The sequence below is a fragment of the Lucilia sericata genome, unplaced genomic scaffold (assembly GCF_015586225.1).
Source record: "Lucilia sericata isolate MDLA Ls3-8-SP2 unplaced genomic scaffold, ASM1558622v1 Contig000094F_arrow, whole genome shotgun sequence".
In the NCBI taxonomy this organism is placed as follows: domain Eukaryota; kingdom Metazoa; phylum Arthropoda; class Insecta; order Diptera; family Calliphoridae; genus Lucilia; species Lucilia sericata.
The window spans coordinates 40,771-59,699 of record NW_023994126.1 but is presented as its reverse complement, the minus strand read 5'-3'; the positions used below and the strand labels follow the sequence as shown (position 1 = coordinate 59,699).

Below are 18,929 nucleotides of genomic sequence, written 5' to 3'. Positions count from 1 at the left end.
CAAAATAATTGCTATCATGAGTGAATTAGAATTTTCATCTGATATGTAAATCTTTATAAGAAACCAAATATAACAAATGATTATTATTTAAAAACTATTTCAAATTAAACATTTATTTGAACAATCCTAATATACACATGCTTTATTATTTGTCAAATAAATTATAATTTATTTGTTTGTAATTCAAATTTTCAAATGTACTATGTATTGGATATGGATGGAATGATAATGAAAACTTACAGAAATTCTGTTAAGCGGATAAATCCTTATGCTGCAGTAAATACAATAAAATACTTACATACTATGATTAATCAGAGTTCCTCTAAGTTAAAAAGTACATTATTCAGAAGGAAAATCTAGCACTATAAAAGGCGTTCATTGGCTGATTCTTTTGTGTTAGGGACCGATTCTGTTCTAAGGAAACATCAACGGACATGTTATGTTTTATGATCGTAAACTCATGGTCACATACTATGTATGTATGTTTGTTTGTATATTGTACATAAATGTTATGTATCTTTATTTGCAGCAATAATCTTATAACTTAAAAATAGAAAAATGTTCTTGTGCACAGAATTTGTGTTTATTATTAGTAAGAATTATCATTCTTATTATACAAACTTACAAATATCAGCTGTAAAATTAGTTATTTAAAACTTATACGCATACACTCTTTTATATAGAGATAAAAAACTTTAAATTTTAAAAACCTTTTAAGTTGAAATTTTAGTTTTTGAGATACAACACTCTGGCTGCAAACGAAAGCGTTTTCATTCAGTCTACTACAAATTGAATTGGAGTAGATTTGAATTAAAGAAAAATTGAATCATTCAAAGCAAAACGTAATTCAAACATGAATGAATTCAGTATATGAATGATTTAAAATAAACTGAAAGCCTTTGAATTAAGCTATTGAATTAATTCCTGAGAATTAAAATTGATTTGATTAATTCGAAGCTCTGTTTTCAAGTTACACACTATTCGATTACATGACTATTTTACTGAAAACAATATATTTACAATACAACATATTAGAAAAAAAAAAATACTGCAAAATATGTAATTTTTAGCGGTTTACTGGAAAAATAATTAAATTTTTCTTATAGTTTTTTTTTTGGTAGGAAATTATACTAAATATATGGAAAATAATCAAAATTAATCCTTGAAAATAATCGACTAATTTTTTGATTTATTAATTCCAATTAATCCCTGATTATTTTTAGATTATTTTTAATCGTAATCAATAATTAATTAAAAATATTTAAAATAATCGTTAATTAATCATTAATTTTACATTTTTAATAAAAATAATCTAATTAATAATGATTACGATTATTAATCATTATTTTACAGCTATGTAAAACACTACTGTTTAATTCGTTAACATTTAATATATTTCAAAATTAAGCCATAACGTAGAAATAAGCTGCCGCTGTCCGGCAAAATTCTTCTTTATTAAAGTGTTCCAAAAGAGATTTTTTTTTAGTTAACCACGTTATCTACACAATGTTAATATCAAATAATAAACAATATTGTTTAATATGTTAATATTTAATAGAAAAAATATTTCTCTTAAATAACATTTTTGTATACATACCAATTATGCCATTATTTAAATAAAATGATATTTGTTTATGATATGCATGGTAGTTTTAGATTTTTTACATAAATAGATCAAAATATTAACGAAGTTTTTCTCCGTTTAACGGAAATTTTTTTAATATAAAAATGTAAACAATAACAAACTTTGACAGCTACGTAAACCAGTACCTCGATTCTGTATTTTTCTCGAATCTAGAAAAAAATAAAATATAATAGTCTTCCAGTTTTTAACAGGGTGACTCTGATTATTTTTAAACTGTATTTATTAAAATTTAATAAGAAATGTTTGAAATCCTTTTATTCACCCTGTTTTACTCAAGATGATCATAAATTTTTCGACAGATTTTCTCGATCATCAGCTGATTGAATAACACCACCTTATCTGAATTCGCCTTGATTTTGTTGTTGCCGAACTGCCACCACCTTATCTGAATTCGCCTTGCTGTATACCATGATTTTTATCATGGTTATACCCAATAAGCAAAAACCTTTGAAGTGATGTAAATATGTATTTGATAACATATTCAAATTTCATACATAGCCTTTGAGAACAAATTTGAAATTTTATGTTTTCAAATAAAAAATTATGGCTTTCTCAAACAAAAAGGCAGTTAGAAATCAAACGTATTTTTCAAATGTATTTCAAATTTAAAAAAAAACTAAAAAATTTTTCAAACGTATTTCAAGTATCCTTTATTATTATTTTCATACATATTTCAAACCATAATTATAGTGCTAACTATTGCAAAATGTATGTATTTTTTTACATCACCTGAAAAGAAAAACATTCATACATTCATTTTAGCATATTTTTCTTTTATATCTCCGATTTTTCTCCTATATTTAGTGTTTTTTTTTTGCTCCCTTGCTGTAGAAAAAATGTTCTGTTTTTATTTTTCTAAAATAATTTAATTTTTGGAAGAAAATTTTCTAAGTTCAATTAAAACAAAACTTTGAAAATTTTATAAATATCACACATTATATTTTTTTAAAAACTAGATGAAATCATGTAGATTTCCCATACATTTTTTAAAAAATCCAAATCTACTTAATCTACTAGATTTGATTTAAAACATGTCGAAAATGCATTTTTTCGAACAAGATTTGCTTATGCAACACTGAGTTGTGTCTTGGATAAGCAAATACGACTATAGGCTATCCATTCAAATTGAATGTTTTCATCGAAAAAGTGATATTTTATTTAAAATAAAAAAAGAACAAATAATAATTTTTAAATTGTTGGCATTTTATAAATAAATTTATACAATTAAAAAGGTAAGTTTGTATTTTTAATGTTTAAATTAAAAAAAAAATATATTTTATTTTTGTAATATGACAGAATTTGTTCGAAAATTCGAATCTCAAAAACGAGTAAGCTCGAAGAGGTTTACGCAAATCTGGTAGATTTGAAGCCAATGGAAACATAGCATAAACATTAAAATTTGAAAACAGTTTGAAAAATACCTTATTTAGTTAAGAAAATTTTCAAAAATATTCACAGGTTTGAATCGATGTTTATTAGGTAATGTCATAAAAATCAGGCAGTTTTATTTTAGATTTCAAAAAATGGAATTGAATGGAATATAAATAATATACACAATTATCTCTTTCCTCAAGTATATTTCTTGTTCGTTGTTGTAGTAATATTAATTTTAAAATAAAAACGCAAAGTTTTCTTTTTTGTATTGTCTAGGATATATCAGAAATCATGAAGGAAGCTCAACTAAATGTTAGTAAAGGTTACATATTGCAGAAGATGGAAGAGAAACCTTCAACTGAAGAAGGAAAAGAAGTTGAACATTTTTATCAAAATATTGAATATCATCCATATAAGTTTTGTCAGCATGACGGACTACCAATTGCAGAATTTGAAACTTTTATGTTGGCAGTTGATGAATTTTATTCGACACTTGAGGGTCAAAAAATCGATATGAAAACACTGCAACAGGAGCGAGAGGCACTTAAAAAACTATCGAATGTAAAAAAAGATCACGCTAAACGTATTGAAGACCTAAACAAAGTGCAAGAAGGCGACAAGCAAAAAGCAGAGTTAATAACAATGAATCAGGGTCTTGTTGATAATGCCATACTGGCAATCCGATCCGCCATTGCAAATCAGATGTCATGGCCGGACATACACGAATTGGTAAAAGCAGCCCAAACAAATGGTGACCCAGTTGCTGGTGCCATTAAGCAATTGAAATTGGAAATCAATCATATTTCATTGAAATTAACTGATCCCTATGATGCTGGTACAGAAGGTATAGAAGATGACAATGAAATAGGTAACAATAGTAAACGCACGATGATAGTAGATGTAGACCTGGCCTTATCTGCTTGGGCTAATGCGCGAAAATACTATGATCAAAAGCGATCAGCAGCTCAAAAAGAGCAGAAAACAATTGATGCTTCACAAAAAGCGTTGAAATCAGCTGAGAGAAAAACGCAACAGACTCTTAAAGACGTCCGCACCATTTCAACAATTTCTAAAGCACGTAAGGTCTACTGGTTTGAAAAGTTTTATTGGTTTATTAGTTCTGAAAATTATCTTGTTATTGGCGGCAGAGATGCACAGCAAAATGAACTTATTGTTAAAAGGTGAATATTAATTTTTATAATTACTTTTATATGAATTTATGTACCTCTATTATTATATTTAATAGAGGTACATAAAAAAATAACAATATACGGACACCACTATGTATATGATAAAAGACCAAAAATAAGAAGACCCGGGTCTTCCAGTTTTGCCCAAAGTTATGCACTTTTTTAGTTATAGGCCCCCAAATATTCTCGGTTTCATTTTTGAAAAAAGTGATAATTTTCTCAGGCTCATATCTTGCAAAACGCTCGGAATTTTGATTTACTCTCTGCTCTTATCACAGATTCGGAATAGAAGAACTAGCTTTAACAGCTTTAAAAATTTTTCGAACACGAGTTGGAATTTTCGAAATTTTTTTAGTTTTTATGACAGAGATTAATTTAAAAACATAAAAAATTTTTCGAAAATAACTTCGAATTTTTGAACTTAATTTCAAATATTCGAACATATTGTTGTATTGTCATCAGATGTACTTATGACTGATAGTAGAAAGTTTCTTTTTTTTTCAAATTTTACTCTAGTTGACCCTTTTTGTAATAATTTCATTCACATTTATAAGACTGCAATTCTCTTCCGAAGGAGCCTAAGAATCTTCCAATCAGTGTTGGTTAAGAATGTTATTTCCGGAATAACATCACTTCCAAGATACTTGAATCTAACTTCGACGAATGCATGACAGTGGCAAAGAAAGCGCTCCAGAGTTTCACTGTCCTCTCCACATGCTCTACATTCGTCTGAATCCGCACGTCCAATTTTGTATAGATGTGCACGTAATCCTGTGTGTCCACTCAGAATACGTACCATCATACTAACTTCAGACTTGCTCATTTTGTGGAGACTTCTCGTCTTGTTCTCATCAGGGTCAGCCCATAGGATCTTTGTGGTTTTACCCACCGTTTTATTATTCCAAGATGCCTTATGGGATTCTCTCACCCATATTTTTAATATAGCTTTTGTTGCGTCGAATGGTTTTGCATTTATCAGGTTAACTGCCTCGAGCTCCCTTCCCTTTAAAGCTTTCTTACAATCCAATACGGCCTTAGATTTAATTATATCACCTGATATCGCCCTAGTTGCCTTCTGGCTGCCGGCAAATGAGCGCCGGATGTGGTCGCCATATTTATTATAATCCAATTTAAGCATTCCCTTATTGCTTGGACTTCTGCCTGGAAGCTTGTGTTATGATTAGGTAATCGTCCACCTTGTCCCCCAATTTGGATCCATCCGTGTAACAATGGATTCCTACTAGTATTTGCTCTAGTGTTCCGCTTGACAAAGACATTCTATCTGGGATCAGCGGTACAAAGTTTCCGACATATTCTGTGTCTGATATGCGATCAGGCACGTCCGATGATTGTGTATAACCTTCCAATGTGTCCAGTATACATTAATGACGCTTTTGGTCAGTGCGCCTAAAGTAAAGAGCAGTTCGGCTGTAAGCGCCGCCTCATATCTTAAATATGTTTCAATGGGTGGAATATTTTGCAACGTTTCCAGAGCCTTCGTTGAAGTAGTACACATGGCACCACTTATACCCAAGCAGCATGTACGCTGAACTCGCTGTAGTAGTTTAATATTACACTTTTTGTTCAAAGCAGTCCACTAGATTATTGAAGCATAATCTAGAATTGGTCTAATTACACTTTTATAAAGCCAATTTGTCATAATAGGACTAAGACCCCTTTTCATGCCTGTAGTTCTCCTACATATCGCCCAGCACCGATGTGCCTTGTTGATCCTATCCTCTAATGGCAGAGTTCATATAAGCAAAACGCCATGATATCCCACGTTGGTTTAAAGGAAATCCTCCAAGTCGGCCTATATTTTCATATATCTTGAGTTATCGATGGTACTTCAGCAGTAAGTTGAAGATTTTAAATGGCCTCCACCAGGGTAAAAGCTCTCCAAGTGTTAAATGGTTTCCACCACCCCGTTGAGTTTAACTGGATTCCACCAGGGTAAAAGCACTCCAAGTATTGAATGGTTTCCACCAGGGTATAAACTGGTATAGCTGGTTTCAGTATTCTTTGGCTTGTCACTCGGTACATCCGAGCTTGGTTGCAGATTATAGAATATAATATATGGTTGTAGATTACATAACATAACAGAGCATCAAATTTTGGTACAAGACATTTTTTAACAAAATGTCATGTGGAATAGTAGTTTGGATTGCAAAGTATCAAAGGCCAATACTTGATATGTGAGCTACCAAAATACTTATAAGATTCTGATAGTTATAGGTTAGTGGGACAGTAATATACCGGACTATTGCTGGGTTTGCGAAGATGAGGATAAGGTAGATACGATCGAACATATAATATACCTCTGTCCTAAGATACACAATCTCAAGATGGGGAATAGGTTCCATGACGAACTGGGTGATATTGGGGGACTTAACCCTCGCAGTCTACTAGGTTTTATCAAAGGGTACATACATTTTCTCTCTCTTATTTCTTTCTTTTGTTTACTGACATGGTAAATGTTGTGGTTTTATTGGATTTATTTGCCCCTATTCTTCATTTCAATGGGAATCGAAATTTTCTCCGTTTGGCAACTTTGGTATTCTGCATCTAAAATCGATATTTTTATGATCTTTTTTATGAAATTTAAAAAGAGAAATTGTAGGAAATTAAGCACTCTCGCTCACTTAAATAGGTTCACTGTTTCCTTTACATTCAAATAAATTTTTTGAAAAAAATAATGGACTAATTGGTTATATTAAAATTTTAATTAATACCATGATCTCTTATATATCACTAGATAGACAAACATTAGTGCAATACTTAATAACCGATTTTTACTACTTTTTTTCTAAAATACTGCGTTTTTGAACCATACTTTTTTGGCTCATCTGAATAGGTTCATCATCTTTAATTGACAAAAACAACAACAAATTGCATTTTTCATGAAACTTTTTTTATTTTTATAAACATTTTTACAAGGTTTTATTTAGAAAAGGTTTAGTAAGTAACAGATCCGCCGTTACTTGATATAATTCCGAAAATTCAAGGTTATAAGAGTTATAAAGATTCCTAAGTAATGGCAAGGAAATTTCGGTCCAAGCCTTTTTAGTTCCTTCAATTTAGGCTTCTTTTGTGTCACACTGTTTGCCCGACCTATACACATTACGAGAAAGAATATCCGAAGCCTTTTCAATAATAAATTACTAGATGAAAGAAAATTGAAGCTCATTGAAAGAAATTGAAGCTCACATTTTTCATAATACGAAATTGCCCCCACTACATCCCACATCCTCCACAGCTATGCAGACGACTCTGGTAGAGCTCTTTCTTTCAAAAATCATAAAAATAATGATTCTATCGATCTGGATCTTCTAAATTCATCCGAAAAAAACAAGATGTTCATATTTTTTTTATAACCATGTGTTCACGTGCAAACTGAAGAGGTTTTCTCTTTACGAGTGGCAATTGGAGTGGCTTTTATTAATTTTTTAATATTTTTAAAGCCTTGGCCCTTCTTACAATTCATTTCACTGTAGCTAGGCTTGGTGTAACACCCACTTTTTCTTTAATTTTTGCTGTTGAATCACTTGACCTGGAGAAAGTGAAATCTCTTCTGTCCGCTTTTGTTATGACTCTATATGTAGTTCCATTTATGTTTTCTTAATATTCAGACTGTTTTCTTATAAAATTGCGAATAACATTCTGAATTTGCCTATTTTTTTTGCTAAATTTCTGTGATTGTGGACAGTTTCCAAAAACGCTTGAATTTTGTCATTTTATTCTTTAGTTAATGGCTTACCGCGACCTATTTTTTAAAAAATATATTGTCTATATTCACATACACTAGAATATGAATGGATTTTACCCACTGCCAGCAGTAAACTGATTTTATTCTGAATGAACCTAATCAAGTGAGCCAAAAATATAGCTAAAAGACGTAGTAGCTATTAGGTATTGTGCTAATTTTTGTCTTACTAGTGATACCTAAGACATTATGTTATTATTTAAAATTTCAATATTACTAATAAGTCCATTATTTTTGCAAATAATTTATATGAACGTAAACAGAAAAGTGAACCTATTTAAGTGAGCGTTGAGGTTGATAGGAGGATGTATCTACATCAAATTCGAACCATACATGGGAATTTTTCATTAAGCATTAAAATTTCATTACCATTTATAGAAAAAATTGTAATGAAAAATATTTTAAGTACCATTTAATGAAAATTATATTTTTTTCATTACAACTTTTTTTGATAATGGTAATGAATTTGATAATGAATTTTCAAAACGAATTTAATTAGTATTTATAATTGTCGAAAAATATATTAAGGAATATTTTTCGAAGATTCGAGGTTTGAAATTTAGCCGTCATAAGTACATCTAATGACAATACAATAATATGTTCGAATATTCGAAATTAAGTTCGAAAATTCGAAGTTATTTTCGAAAAATTTTTATGTTTTTAAATTAATCTCTGTGTCATAAAAACTAAAAAAAAATTTTCGAAAATTCAAATTCGTGTTCGTAAATTTTTTAATGCTGTTAAAACCAGTTCTTCTAGTGCGAATGGGCTGAAAATTGGCATGCATGATTTCACCTAATGACAATACATTATAATGTTCGGATATTCGAAATTAATTTCGAAAATCGAACTAATATTCGAAAATTTTTAAAATCCAATAAATAATGGTAATGAAAATTTCTTTTTAAATAATTACTAATGAAATCGTTCCATTAAAAAGCATTACCATTAGACAAAATAATGCTAATGAAAAAAATAATAATTATAATTTTTTTCAATTTAATGCTAATGAAATCGTCAATTAATTAGTCGATATAATTAACTACTCCCATGTATGATTCGAACCTAGGCCACTATCGTGCCTGTGGTGCGCCCCTTTTCATGGAAATTTTTGTTGGTAAAAATCAAGGTTGGCAACCATTTCGAAACGGTGATAAGTTAGCGGTATCGGCATTTTGACTTATTTCGGTATTAGTATTTTAGCGTTATCGGTATTTTGGCTTATTTCGGTATTGATATTTTAGCGTTATCGGTATTTTGACTTATTTCGGTATTGGTTTAGCGTTATCGGTATTTTGGCTCATTTCGGTACTGAAAACCAAAATTTCTAAAAGAAGCTTGAAATATGGGTGAAAGGGGGCCGCACACTGTCGTGATTTCATATAACGAGTGGCCAAAAATAGAAGGAGTTATCGTAGAATAACGAAATTTGGCACACATGTTTTAATTGACGAATTATAAAAAAAATTAAAATTTGGTCAATAAATCTTCAAGGATTCGTGTCCTTCCTATATATCTTGAAATTAGATATTACCATAACTGGGAGAAAAAAACTCATATCTTAATTTTGTACAGACATTAGTTTTGATATGCTTAATACATCCTCCAAATTTCGTTCAATTCAGACCAAGGATACGCCTACTTCAAAAATGCCTTTTTTCAAATAGTCTAAAAAAAGCCAAAAAAAAACGCTAAAATGTTCTTATCAAATCACTTATAAAGGTATAGATGAGTAATTAATTGACGAAATATAAGAAAATTTAAAATTTGGTCAATAAATCTTCAAGGATTCGTGTCCTTCCCATATATCCTGAAATTAGATATTGCCATAACTGGGAGAAAAAAAGTTATATCCTAATGCAAAAAAAAACTTAAAATTTTTTATCGAATCATTTATAAAGAGATAGATGAGTAATTATACACATTTAATTTTTTGTTCCCCACCTCCTTATATATCCTTAGTGAGGATTCCTTTTCAACCTTCAAGGATATCCTTTTCGTTTGATCTGATCTGATGCTCATAACAAATAAAAAGTATTTATTTGTACTTGTAATGACTTCCTAATAGAACTTTTTATATTTTGTTTAAAAAATTATCATCTAAAAAAAATTTAACATAATTGTCAACTATTACGAAGTTCCATGTCTCCACCCAGTATCTCTATTAAGTTTCAAACCTACTTTTTCCTGTATATAGCTCAATTGTTGCTCATTTATAAAAGTGTAAATTTTAGTTTTCCCTACTATCTATCCCCTAGTATTATTCCTATCAAATTTCCTACAAATTGTTCAATATTATGTAAGACATTATATGCATTACTTTTCTTAAACTGCAGCCGCTTATGAAAAATATCCCAAAAATACAATGATGTTGACCGAAAAATTTATATAAAACCCGTAAAAGCACTCAGGAGCAGTTGAAGTTTATATGTATATGTTAAAATACATACTTATAGCATCAGGTGTTTTTTTTAATTCATTACAGAAGTTGACATTTGTATCGAAATCGTCGTTATACTTAGGAGGTTTCCTTTATCTAACGATATTTCGAGAAGGATCAATATTTTTAAACCAAAACAGTGTTACAATTATCGTTATATATATACCTTTCAATTGTATTACAAATATATCAGCTATTACTAAAACAGATTTTAATTTAAATAACGACAAGCAAATGTCAAATTTTAGGTTTTTCTCTTAAATATCCCCACAGAAAATTTTCAGAGTACTCGGAATTGTAACCAATGTTGTGTGCCTTACTTTGTGTTACTTATAATTTGATCTACTTCTATATATGTAAAATCTGGATATGAAGTTTAAATTTTTAATAAAATTTTTTTGCATTACATCTTAATATACTTGTGACATTGTATATGAGAACAGAAAATTAAAATATAAAAAAATCAAGTGTGCTGTAATTTAATCAACAAAAAATTTTTCATTTATCGAAAAATATTTTTTGGATCAACATTTTCTCAATGTTTAGATGAATTTTAAGCCAAATTTATTGCTTAAAATTAGAATCATGGTCTGGTGATAATTGGAATGGCCTTATACTTATGAATGAATTTGTAGCTGCATGTATTTGGGTAGCATTTTTTTTAAAAATATACATATTTAGATACTTCTTAATACACATGTATTTAAACTAGAAAGTTGTTGTAGATACTTTTTGATACACTCGTGTTCCAGCTAGAAAGGTGCTGTAGAAACAATTTTACTTACTAGGTATATCGGTAAGAATGTAGGAATAGCTACTTTTCCATACACAAGTATATTATAAAAAAGTATAATCTACACACAATATCGCAAACCAAGTATATAAGTGTGTCATTTTCAAGCGGCCATACCCTGTGTAAAGTAAGCCAGAGTGTGTGTAAGTTTGTAATCACTTTGGAATACAAAATAAGCAACACAATATCAATGTAGTAAGCTATAAATTTTCTGTGGGGATATTATCTTGCATGCAAACCTTAACTTTGAGCTACAATAACTAAAAAACTATACAAAATTTTTAAATAATATTTTGCATTTGAACTAATAGGAATGTTTTCTATACAAAAAGTAAAAAAAAATAATAAAATTTCCTACATCGACTTTAACCATTCTTGTCCACGCTCGTGACAGTGTGGGCCGATCCTCAACAAATTGGGAAGAGGGATGTTAGTTATGCTGAATATCATCACGATACTAATGGTTATAAGTCAATTTTTGGACGTTTAAGATATTTTTTAAAGGGGGTTTGTATGGGGGCTAGGTTCAAACGACGGCCGATCATTTTAAAAATTGGCGTGGTCATTTATGCCTATATAAAATTTTTGGTGAGATAGCAGTATGTTTGACATAGTTATGAGTTTATCGGAAGGGGGGGGGGGGGGGGTTGGCTAGTTGAAATAATGGATCGATTTTAACTATTTTCAATAGCCATTGTCCTTGTGACGAAGACCTCGTACGATCCAAATTTTATGAAAATATCTTGAAAATTGTGGCCTGTAGCTTGATTTCAACTATTTTCAATAGCCATCGTCCTTGTGACAAAGACCTCGTATGGTCCAAATTTTATCAAAATATCTTGCAAAATTATGGCCTGTACCTTGCGAACAAGGTTTACATGGACAGCCTGCCGGACAGACTCAGAAAGTAATTCTGAGTCGATCGGTATAGGTTAGGTTGATAGGAGGATGTATAGTACATCCGAAGAAATACACATAGGCCACTATCGGACCTGTTGCGCGCTCCTTTTTACGAATATATTATTTATTTTTTTGTATATTATTTTTCAATGTTCAGAAACTCAGTTTCCTGGAAGTAATTCCTAAGAATTTCCAATCAGTGTTAGTCAGGAATGTTATTTCCGGAATAACATCACTTCCAAGATACTTAGGTCTAACTTCGACGAATGCCTGACAGTGGCAAAGAAAGTGCTCCAGAGTTTCACTGTTCTCTTCACATGCTCTACACTCGTCTGAATCCGTACGTCCAATTTTGCATAGATGTGCTCTTAGTCCTGTGTGTCCACTCAGAATACGTACCATCATACAATCTTCAGACTTGCTCATTTTGAGGAGACTTCTCTTCTTGTTCTCATCAGGGTCAACCCATAGGATCTTTGTGGTTCCACCGACCGTTTCATTATTCCAAGATGCCTTATGGGATTCTCTCACCCACATTTCGAATGGGTTTGCGTTTATCATTTTAACTGCCTCGAGCTCCCTTCCCTTTGAAGCTTTCTTACAATCCAATACGGTCTTAGATTTAATTATATATCGCCCTAATTGCCGGATGTGGGCGCCATATTTATTATAATCCAATACAAGCATTCCGTTATTGCTCGGACTTCTGCCAGGAAGCTTGTGTTATGATTCGGTAATCGGTGGTATATTTCTGTTCCCAGGCCCACCTTGTCCCCCAATTTGGAGCCATCCGTGTAACAACGGATTCCTACTAGGGATGCCAAGCGGTACTGGCTTTTACAAATCCCGGGATTCGGGATTTTGAAAATTGCAATCCCGGGATATTTCGGGATCCCGGGATTTTTCGGGATTTTACGGGATTTCGGGATTACATGAATTTAATTATTTTATATATGAAAATCTTTAAATCATCATATTCGTAAAGAAAATTGTTTAATTTTGTGGAAATTTAGCAGACAGAAGATATATTTAAATTAAAACAATCCAATTAATTACAATTTTTAAATAAAAACTTTCAGAATTGCATAATTTCTTAAACTTCCTAAATAAAAATAAATATCAAGTTCCGAAATTAGACATAAGCACTTTTTAAAACCTCATACTGTTCCATGTGAACTAATAATTATAACAGATACCAATTCGATTATTAGAACATCAATTTAGAACCTATTTTTTGAAAAATATTTGGAATTTTACACAAAATACATATTAGTTTTGGAACATATTATTATATTCATAGTATTAATTTAAAATTTTATGTGCATTCAGAACCAGGTAATTTACCTTTACCGGTATCACTCAGATTTGTAGAAAGTTAGAAATGTAAAATACTCTAGTATTGAAAAATAAAGTTTGTATTCGACTGTGCCGAAGTTAAATACCCACCATCAAAATATTGTAATGTATTGATATTAATATCAGCATCAATGTGATTTTCAGAGGAGGTCCAATTACTTTTTCTTGTGTCAATTTTGGTCCAAATTTGCAGCCCAAATAGAATGAGTCTTCTAACTCGTGTTTTCAGCTTACAGACACAGAATGTGTATAATTTTTGGGTCGGCCTACGACCAACATTTCGATGTGTTAACAAGTAAGAAGTTATAGTTGGGCGAAGCCTACCATATAATACCCTACATCAGTTATAAAAATAAAATGTGATTAATTGTTCATAATAAAGCATCTAAGTTGAATTGTACCCAAAGCTCTAAAAGAATTCATTCCCTAATTCTTTTTTTGAAATTGAGTTGTATTTTAAAGAATTAACAATTCTTCAACTCATTCCCTTTGATTTAATTAATAGAATTAATTCTTAAAGCTTTCGATGTAGTTGAGTTAATTCTCTAATGAATTAATTCCTATAGAATGTTAAATTCCTTCTGAATGAATTAATTTTGTTTGCATTCTATCTGATACAAATTTCAACAATTCCTATTGATTTTTAAATTCCCTCTGAATGATATAAATTTTTTTTGAATTCAATCTATTACAAATTGAATTTAAAAATTTGTCAACCATTCAATTTGAAATAGATTGAATGAAAGTTTTGTTTTATAATTCAAAAGCATTCTGTATATTAAAAATTTAATTAAATTTTTTTTCTTTCATTCAATTTGTAATAGAAGGAATTAAACAAATATGAATGATCATTCAATTGAATTCAGCTTTAGAATTTAAATTCATAGAATGATTTTAAAGAATGGTACATTCAAAAATTTAAAGCCGAATTAAAAATATAAGGGAATTAATTCCAAATAGAATTCATTCTTTCCAAGCTTTGCATAGCACTAATAATTTGATTTCATGTGTTTTTTAACCTTGCCTCAGATATATTTAGCTATTTTTTGTTGAATAAAATTGTGTACATTTAAGTCATATTTCGAAGAGGGCTTTGTATAGGGGCTAGGGTCAAAATGAGGCCGTATCATCAAAAAATACATCAGGGTCATGAAGGCTAGTATAGAACTTGGTTTTGCAGTTTTTTGTCGAGATACGAGTATATTGAACATAATTATGAACTTAAAAGCCCTATTTGGGGGGTTCAGTTGTACGGGGGCTAGGTCAAATATTGGACCGATGTTACCCATTTTCAATAGGATCCGTCTCTAGTACAATAGAAGATCATGCAAAATTTCATTGAATTATCTTCAAAATTGCTGTAGTTTGATTACAAGGTTTACACGAACGGACGGACAGACGGACGGACATAGCTAAATCGACTCAGAAAATGATTCTGAGCCGATTGGTATACTTTAGGGTAGGACCAATATTATTGCGCGTAACAAACATCAGCACAAACCCAATATACCCACCCCACTAAAGTGGTGTAGGTTATAAAAACGAAGTGAATAAATAAATAAATTTATATGTGCTATGTGTATGGAATCATACCACTTTAAAAAATAAAAGGTTCAAATATGTATAAAATTAGCTCTGCGGAAATTTTGTGGAAATTTTTGCATGAGTCGAAAATAAAATAAGATCGTAATTTTCAAATTAATGAAAATTATGGCTCAAAAAAGAAAATAAAAACAGTTTTTTTAAACAAATCCCGGGATTTATTTTGAAAAATCCCGGGTTTCGGGATATCCTAATCCCAAAAAAATCCCGGGATTTATTTTCCAAATCCCGGGATTCGGGATTTGCCAATCCCGAAAAATCGCGGGATCCATTTTAATTTCCGGTAGAAGATTACACCTAAATACTTAACTTTGTCTGTCACCGGTATCTTCTTGCGCAGGAAGCAAGGTTCAGTATACGTAGAAATTTTATCAGATAGGGTCCTTAGGAGGCTATTATTCGTGGTAACCCAGAGTAAAGGTGACAAAATGCCACTATGTGGTATACCACGAAATACCTCGTACACCTCGCAGCTTATACATCTGTTCCTTAGCATGTAGTTGATCCAGTTAGATCGGTATACTTTACGAAAAACCATTAGTATCGCGATGAAACTCAGCAATTCAGAAATACATCCGTCCTTTTTTTGATGGTGGTAATAAAAAGAAGGTTGCCAATGTTTGAGAAAGAAATAAAAAAAAAAACGACAGTGATGTTAACAATATTAATAAAGTGAAGAGTTACTCACTTTTTGGAAATTTTTAGTTTTTTAATAAAATATTGCTATTGGTATTTTAGCGTTATAGGTATTTTGGCTTATTTCTGTATCGGTATTTTTGCGGTAACGGTAGTTGTGCTGAAAAGGTATTTTAGCGGTAACGAGCTTGGTAAAAATAAAAACCAGTGTTCGTGAGCAGTGTTGCCAGAAAAATTTTGACTTATATCCCCAATCTTAAGCTTGAAGTCCCCAAATAATCACCATTTTTTAAATTGAAATCCCCATAGTTTTCCCCAATTTCTTTAATGAAAAACTGACATGTTCGTCACAAGTATTCTCCATTGATAGGCACTGCACAGTGGGGTCTCCCCGAACAAATCTTGGCATTAACTAAACTACAAAGTTTTGATACAAGTGATTGGTAGCGTTAGAAAGTTGAGAGCTTCTAGATTTGAAATATTAAAAAAGAACTTTGAACTTAGTGCAAATTTTCGCAAAAAATACACTATGTATTTTCATTTTTTTTGGATCATTAGCGCTAAAAATTACTAATAATCCCAGCAAATACTTGGTAATGACTTTCAGTTGTAAATACTTACCTATTAACATAGTTTTCAATGACTACTATATATAGTCCTGTTTACATAGAAGTAGTGTAATAACGTCTTATTAATAATGTGATATATAACTACTTTTTAATTCATTTGTCATCTTCTTCGTGAAGCTATCGGAGCTGTATAAATTTGTTCATACAATTTAAATTGACTTATTTTTCTAATTACTTGTAAGCGATTGTGGTAAGAACTTGCACTAATAACAACACCATTTAGTCAAGTACAAAATCTCTGTGAATTTTTATTTAATTTTTCTTTCAAAAAAGCTATATATATGGTAAAAACGTATGAAAAAGTCTTTGAAATGTTTAGTGAAATCAATTTTAGTTACTCGTTAACTATTGGAGAATTATTTAAATCAATTAATTTTGTGTTTAATAATTCGATTTTTTTAAATAAAATACAAATGTTTCAATATTTTTGTTTTATGGAGTGTTAGAAAAATAAATAAAAAATGGCATAGAGGCAAAAAATATAGATGTGGTGATATTAAGAACACATTATAGTATCTTACATATGTATATGGTCGCCGAGGGGCCATCAGCGGCCAAATAGTACTTTTTCTTCTTTAAAAATGGCAAAAAAACATAAATATATATATGAAAAGTGGCATTTTAATAAGTAATGAATAATTGAATCATATTGTGTAATGGTTATTTAAAATATAATTTTTCATACAAAACAACGTTATATTTGGACTTGAAAATTAAAATTTTAAGAAAATTTATAGAATGGTAGTTTTTTATATAAAAAAGGTAAAGGTATTAATTAAAAAAAAAACAATATGAAAAATTATATATAAAAACCTAAACTTTGATGCACAACCTAAAGGCCTACAAAAGGAAAATCGAAAAACTAATTATAGCGTTATATAGAACAAAGTCTTGGCTTTTAAGATACGCTATATTTTTTGCAAAAAAATAATTTTTAAATATTGACTTTTTTCCAAGTTTACTTAAAGGAGACCCCAATGTGCACTGTTTGGTATTAAAAATGGGCAGTATCGGACTTCGATTTTTACATAGCCCTCACACATATATTAATTATGAAGCAATCGTGGTAAAATTTTACACAAGTTAGGTTTATGTACACAGAAAAAAATAATACATAGCTGGAATGAATTTTGTAATAAATAGTATGAATCGAACATGACTTTTTTCCCAAACCATTTTCATTCAGAATATTAAAAGTTCATAAAATGTATGAATTTCAACATGACAGAATTTTTTTGGCTTTTACTTATTTTCTATGATATTCTTAAAAAATTGCAAAAAAAGTCCATTATCTACAAATCTGTTTCCATATCTTGTAAATAGTGATCCTATATTAGCAAATTTTGTATGATAATTAAATGGAAATGTTGAAAAACAAAATCTGAAATAAGAAAACATCAGCAAACATAGTTAAACATCCATTCTTCATCAAATCCCGCAAATTACGTGCACATCCCATCGATTTCAATCTAAAAATCATAAAGAAATAAAAAATTTTCCAAAGAAAATTTCAAACATTTTTTAACAAATAGAAAAATAAAAATTAAATTTGAAATATTTTAAGTCAAGGCTTCTAGATTATGTTTGAAAAAATAAAAATGAAAAAATTCATACCATTTAGGAACTTATTCTTAAATATTATTAACTTTTGTCAATGAAAGCAGTTCATAATATTTATGCTGAAACTTTTTTCTGTGTACCAAGAAATTATGCTGTAAGAATGGTAATCATTGGGCCACAGTTAGCCCCCATCAGGGTTGGCAAAGTTGGCACAATTGTACTTTTTGGTACAATTCGATGCTTAAAAGTACAATGGTAGTACACCAATCACTCATCTGAGATTTTGTCAGCATCTCTGCTAAAAGTTGAAATTTTCGAAAAATTTAGCAGACTCTTCTAATACAATAAAACTATATATTTTAATTTTTGCTAATTGATATGAGTTCCTTTTTGTATGAAAAAATAATAAATTAGCAAAATTATAAAATTATTGTTTTTGAAAGTAGTATGAGTCCATTCAAATGTGAAAAAATCTAGTATTTCCGTAATATCTATTAAAGTTTTATGCAATATAAAAATTTTTATTGCATTTTAGACCAAATACATGTAAAATAGCTTTACACAGATCAGACTAATTTTCTATGGAAAAATTTATGCTGAATATCTTGGGAGCAGATATAACATCCCTCACTCACACTGATTGGAACATTTTAAAGAACTACATCTAGAAACAGAGTTTCTGTACTTCGGATAAGGAGAGCTCAACAGGTACTATAGTGACCTAAGAGTATTTCTTAGGATTTGATGTATTATACATCCTCCTCTCAACCTAACCTATGTATAGCTTGAAATGTTTTTGTTTCGATTAAGGACACTCCCACTTTAATATTAATTTATTAAAATAATTATGATTTGGTACAATTAGAAGCAAAAATGTACTATTTTTCACGCAATTTTGTAAAATTTTAAAATGTAATTTGCTATCCCTGGCCCCCATATAAATCCCTTAAGAAAATAACTTTAACCCTTTATAGTCCAAGAGCTGAAATCTTTTGGATTTTTTGGGACATGATAGAATTCGGTAAATAATAAAATACGTTT

General features: G+C 30.2%; 1 protein-coding gene across 2 annotated transcripts in view; it reads left to right on the top strand.

Moving 5' to 3' along the window:
* Positions 1 to 18,929, top strand: part of LOC119599865 (nuclear export mediator factor NEMF homolog) — a 70,791-nt gene that overhangs the window by 30,857 nt on the left and 21,005 nt on the right. For both annotated transcript variants that reach the window (XM_037949776.1, XM_037949775.1), the window contains exon 4: positions 3,296 to 4,200. In XM_037949776.1, the coding sequence (XP_037805704.1) occupies positions 3,296 to 4,200 (905 nt within the window). The remainder of the gene's footprint in view (positions 1 to 3,295; positions 4,201 to 18,929) is intronic.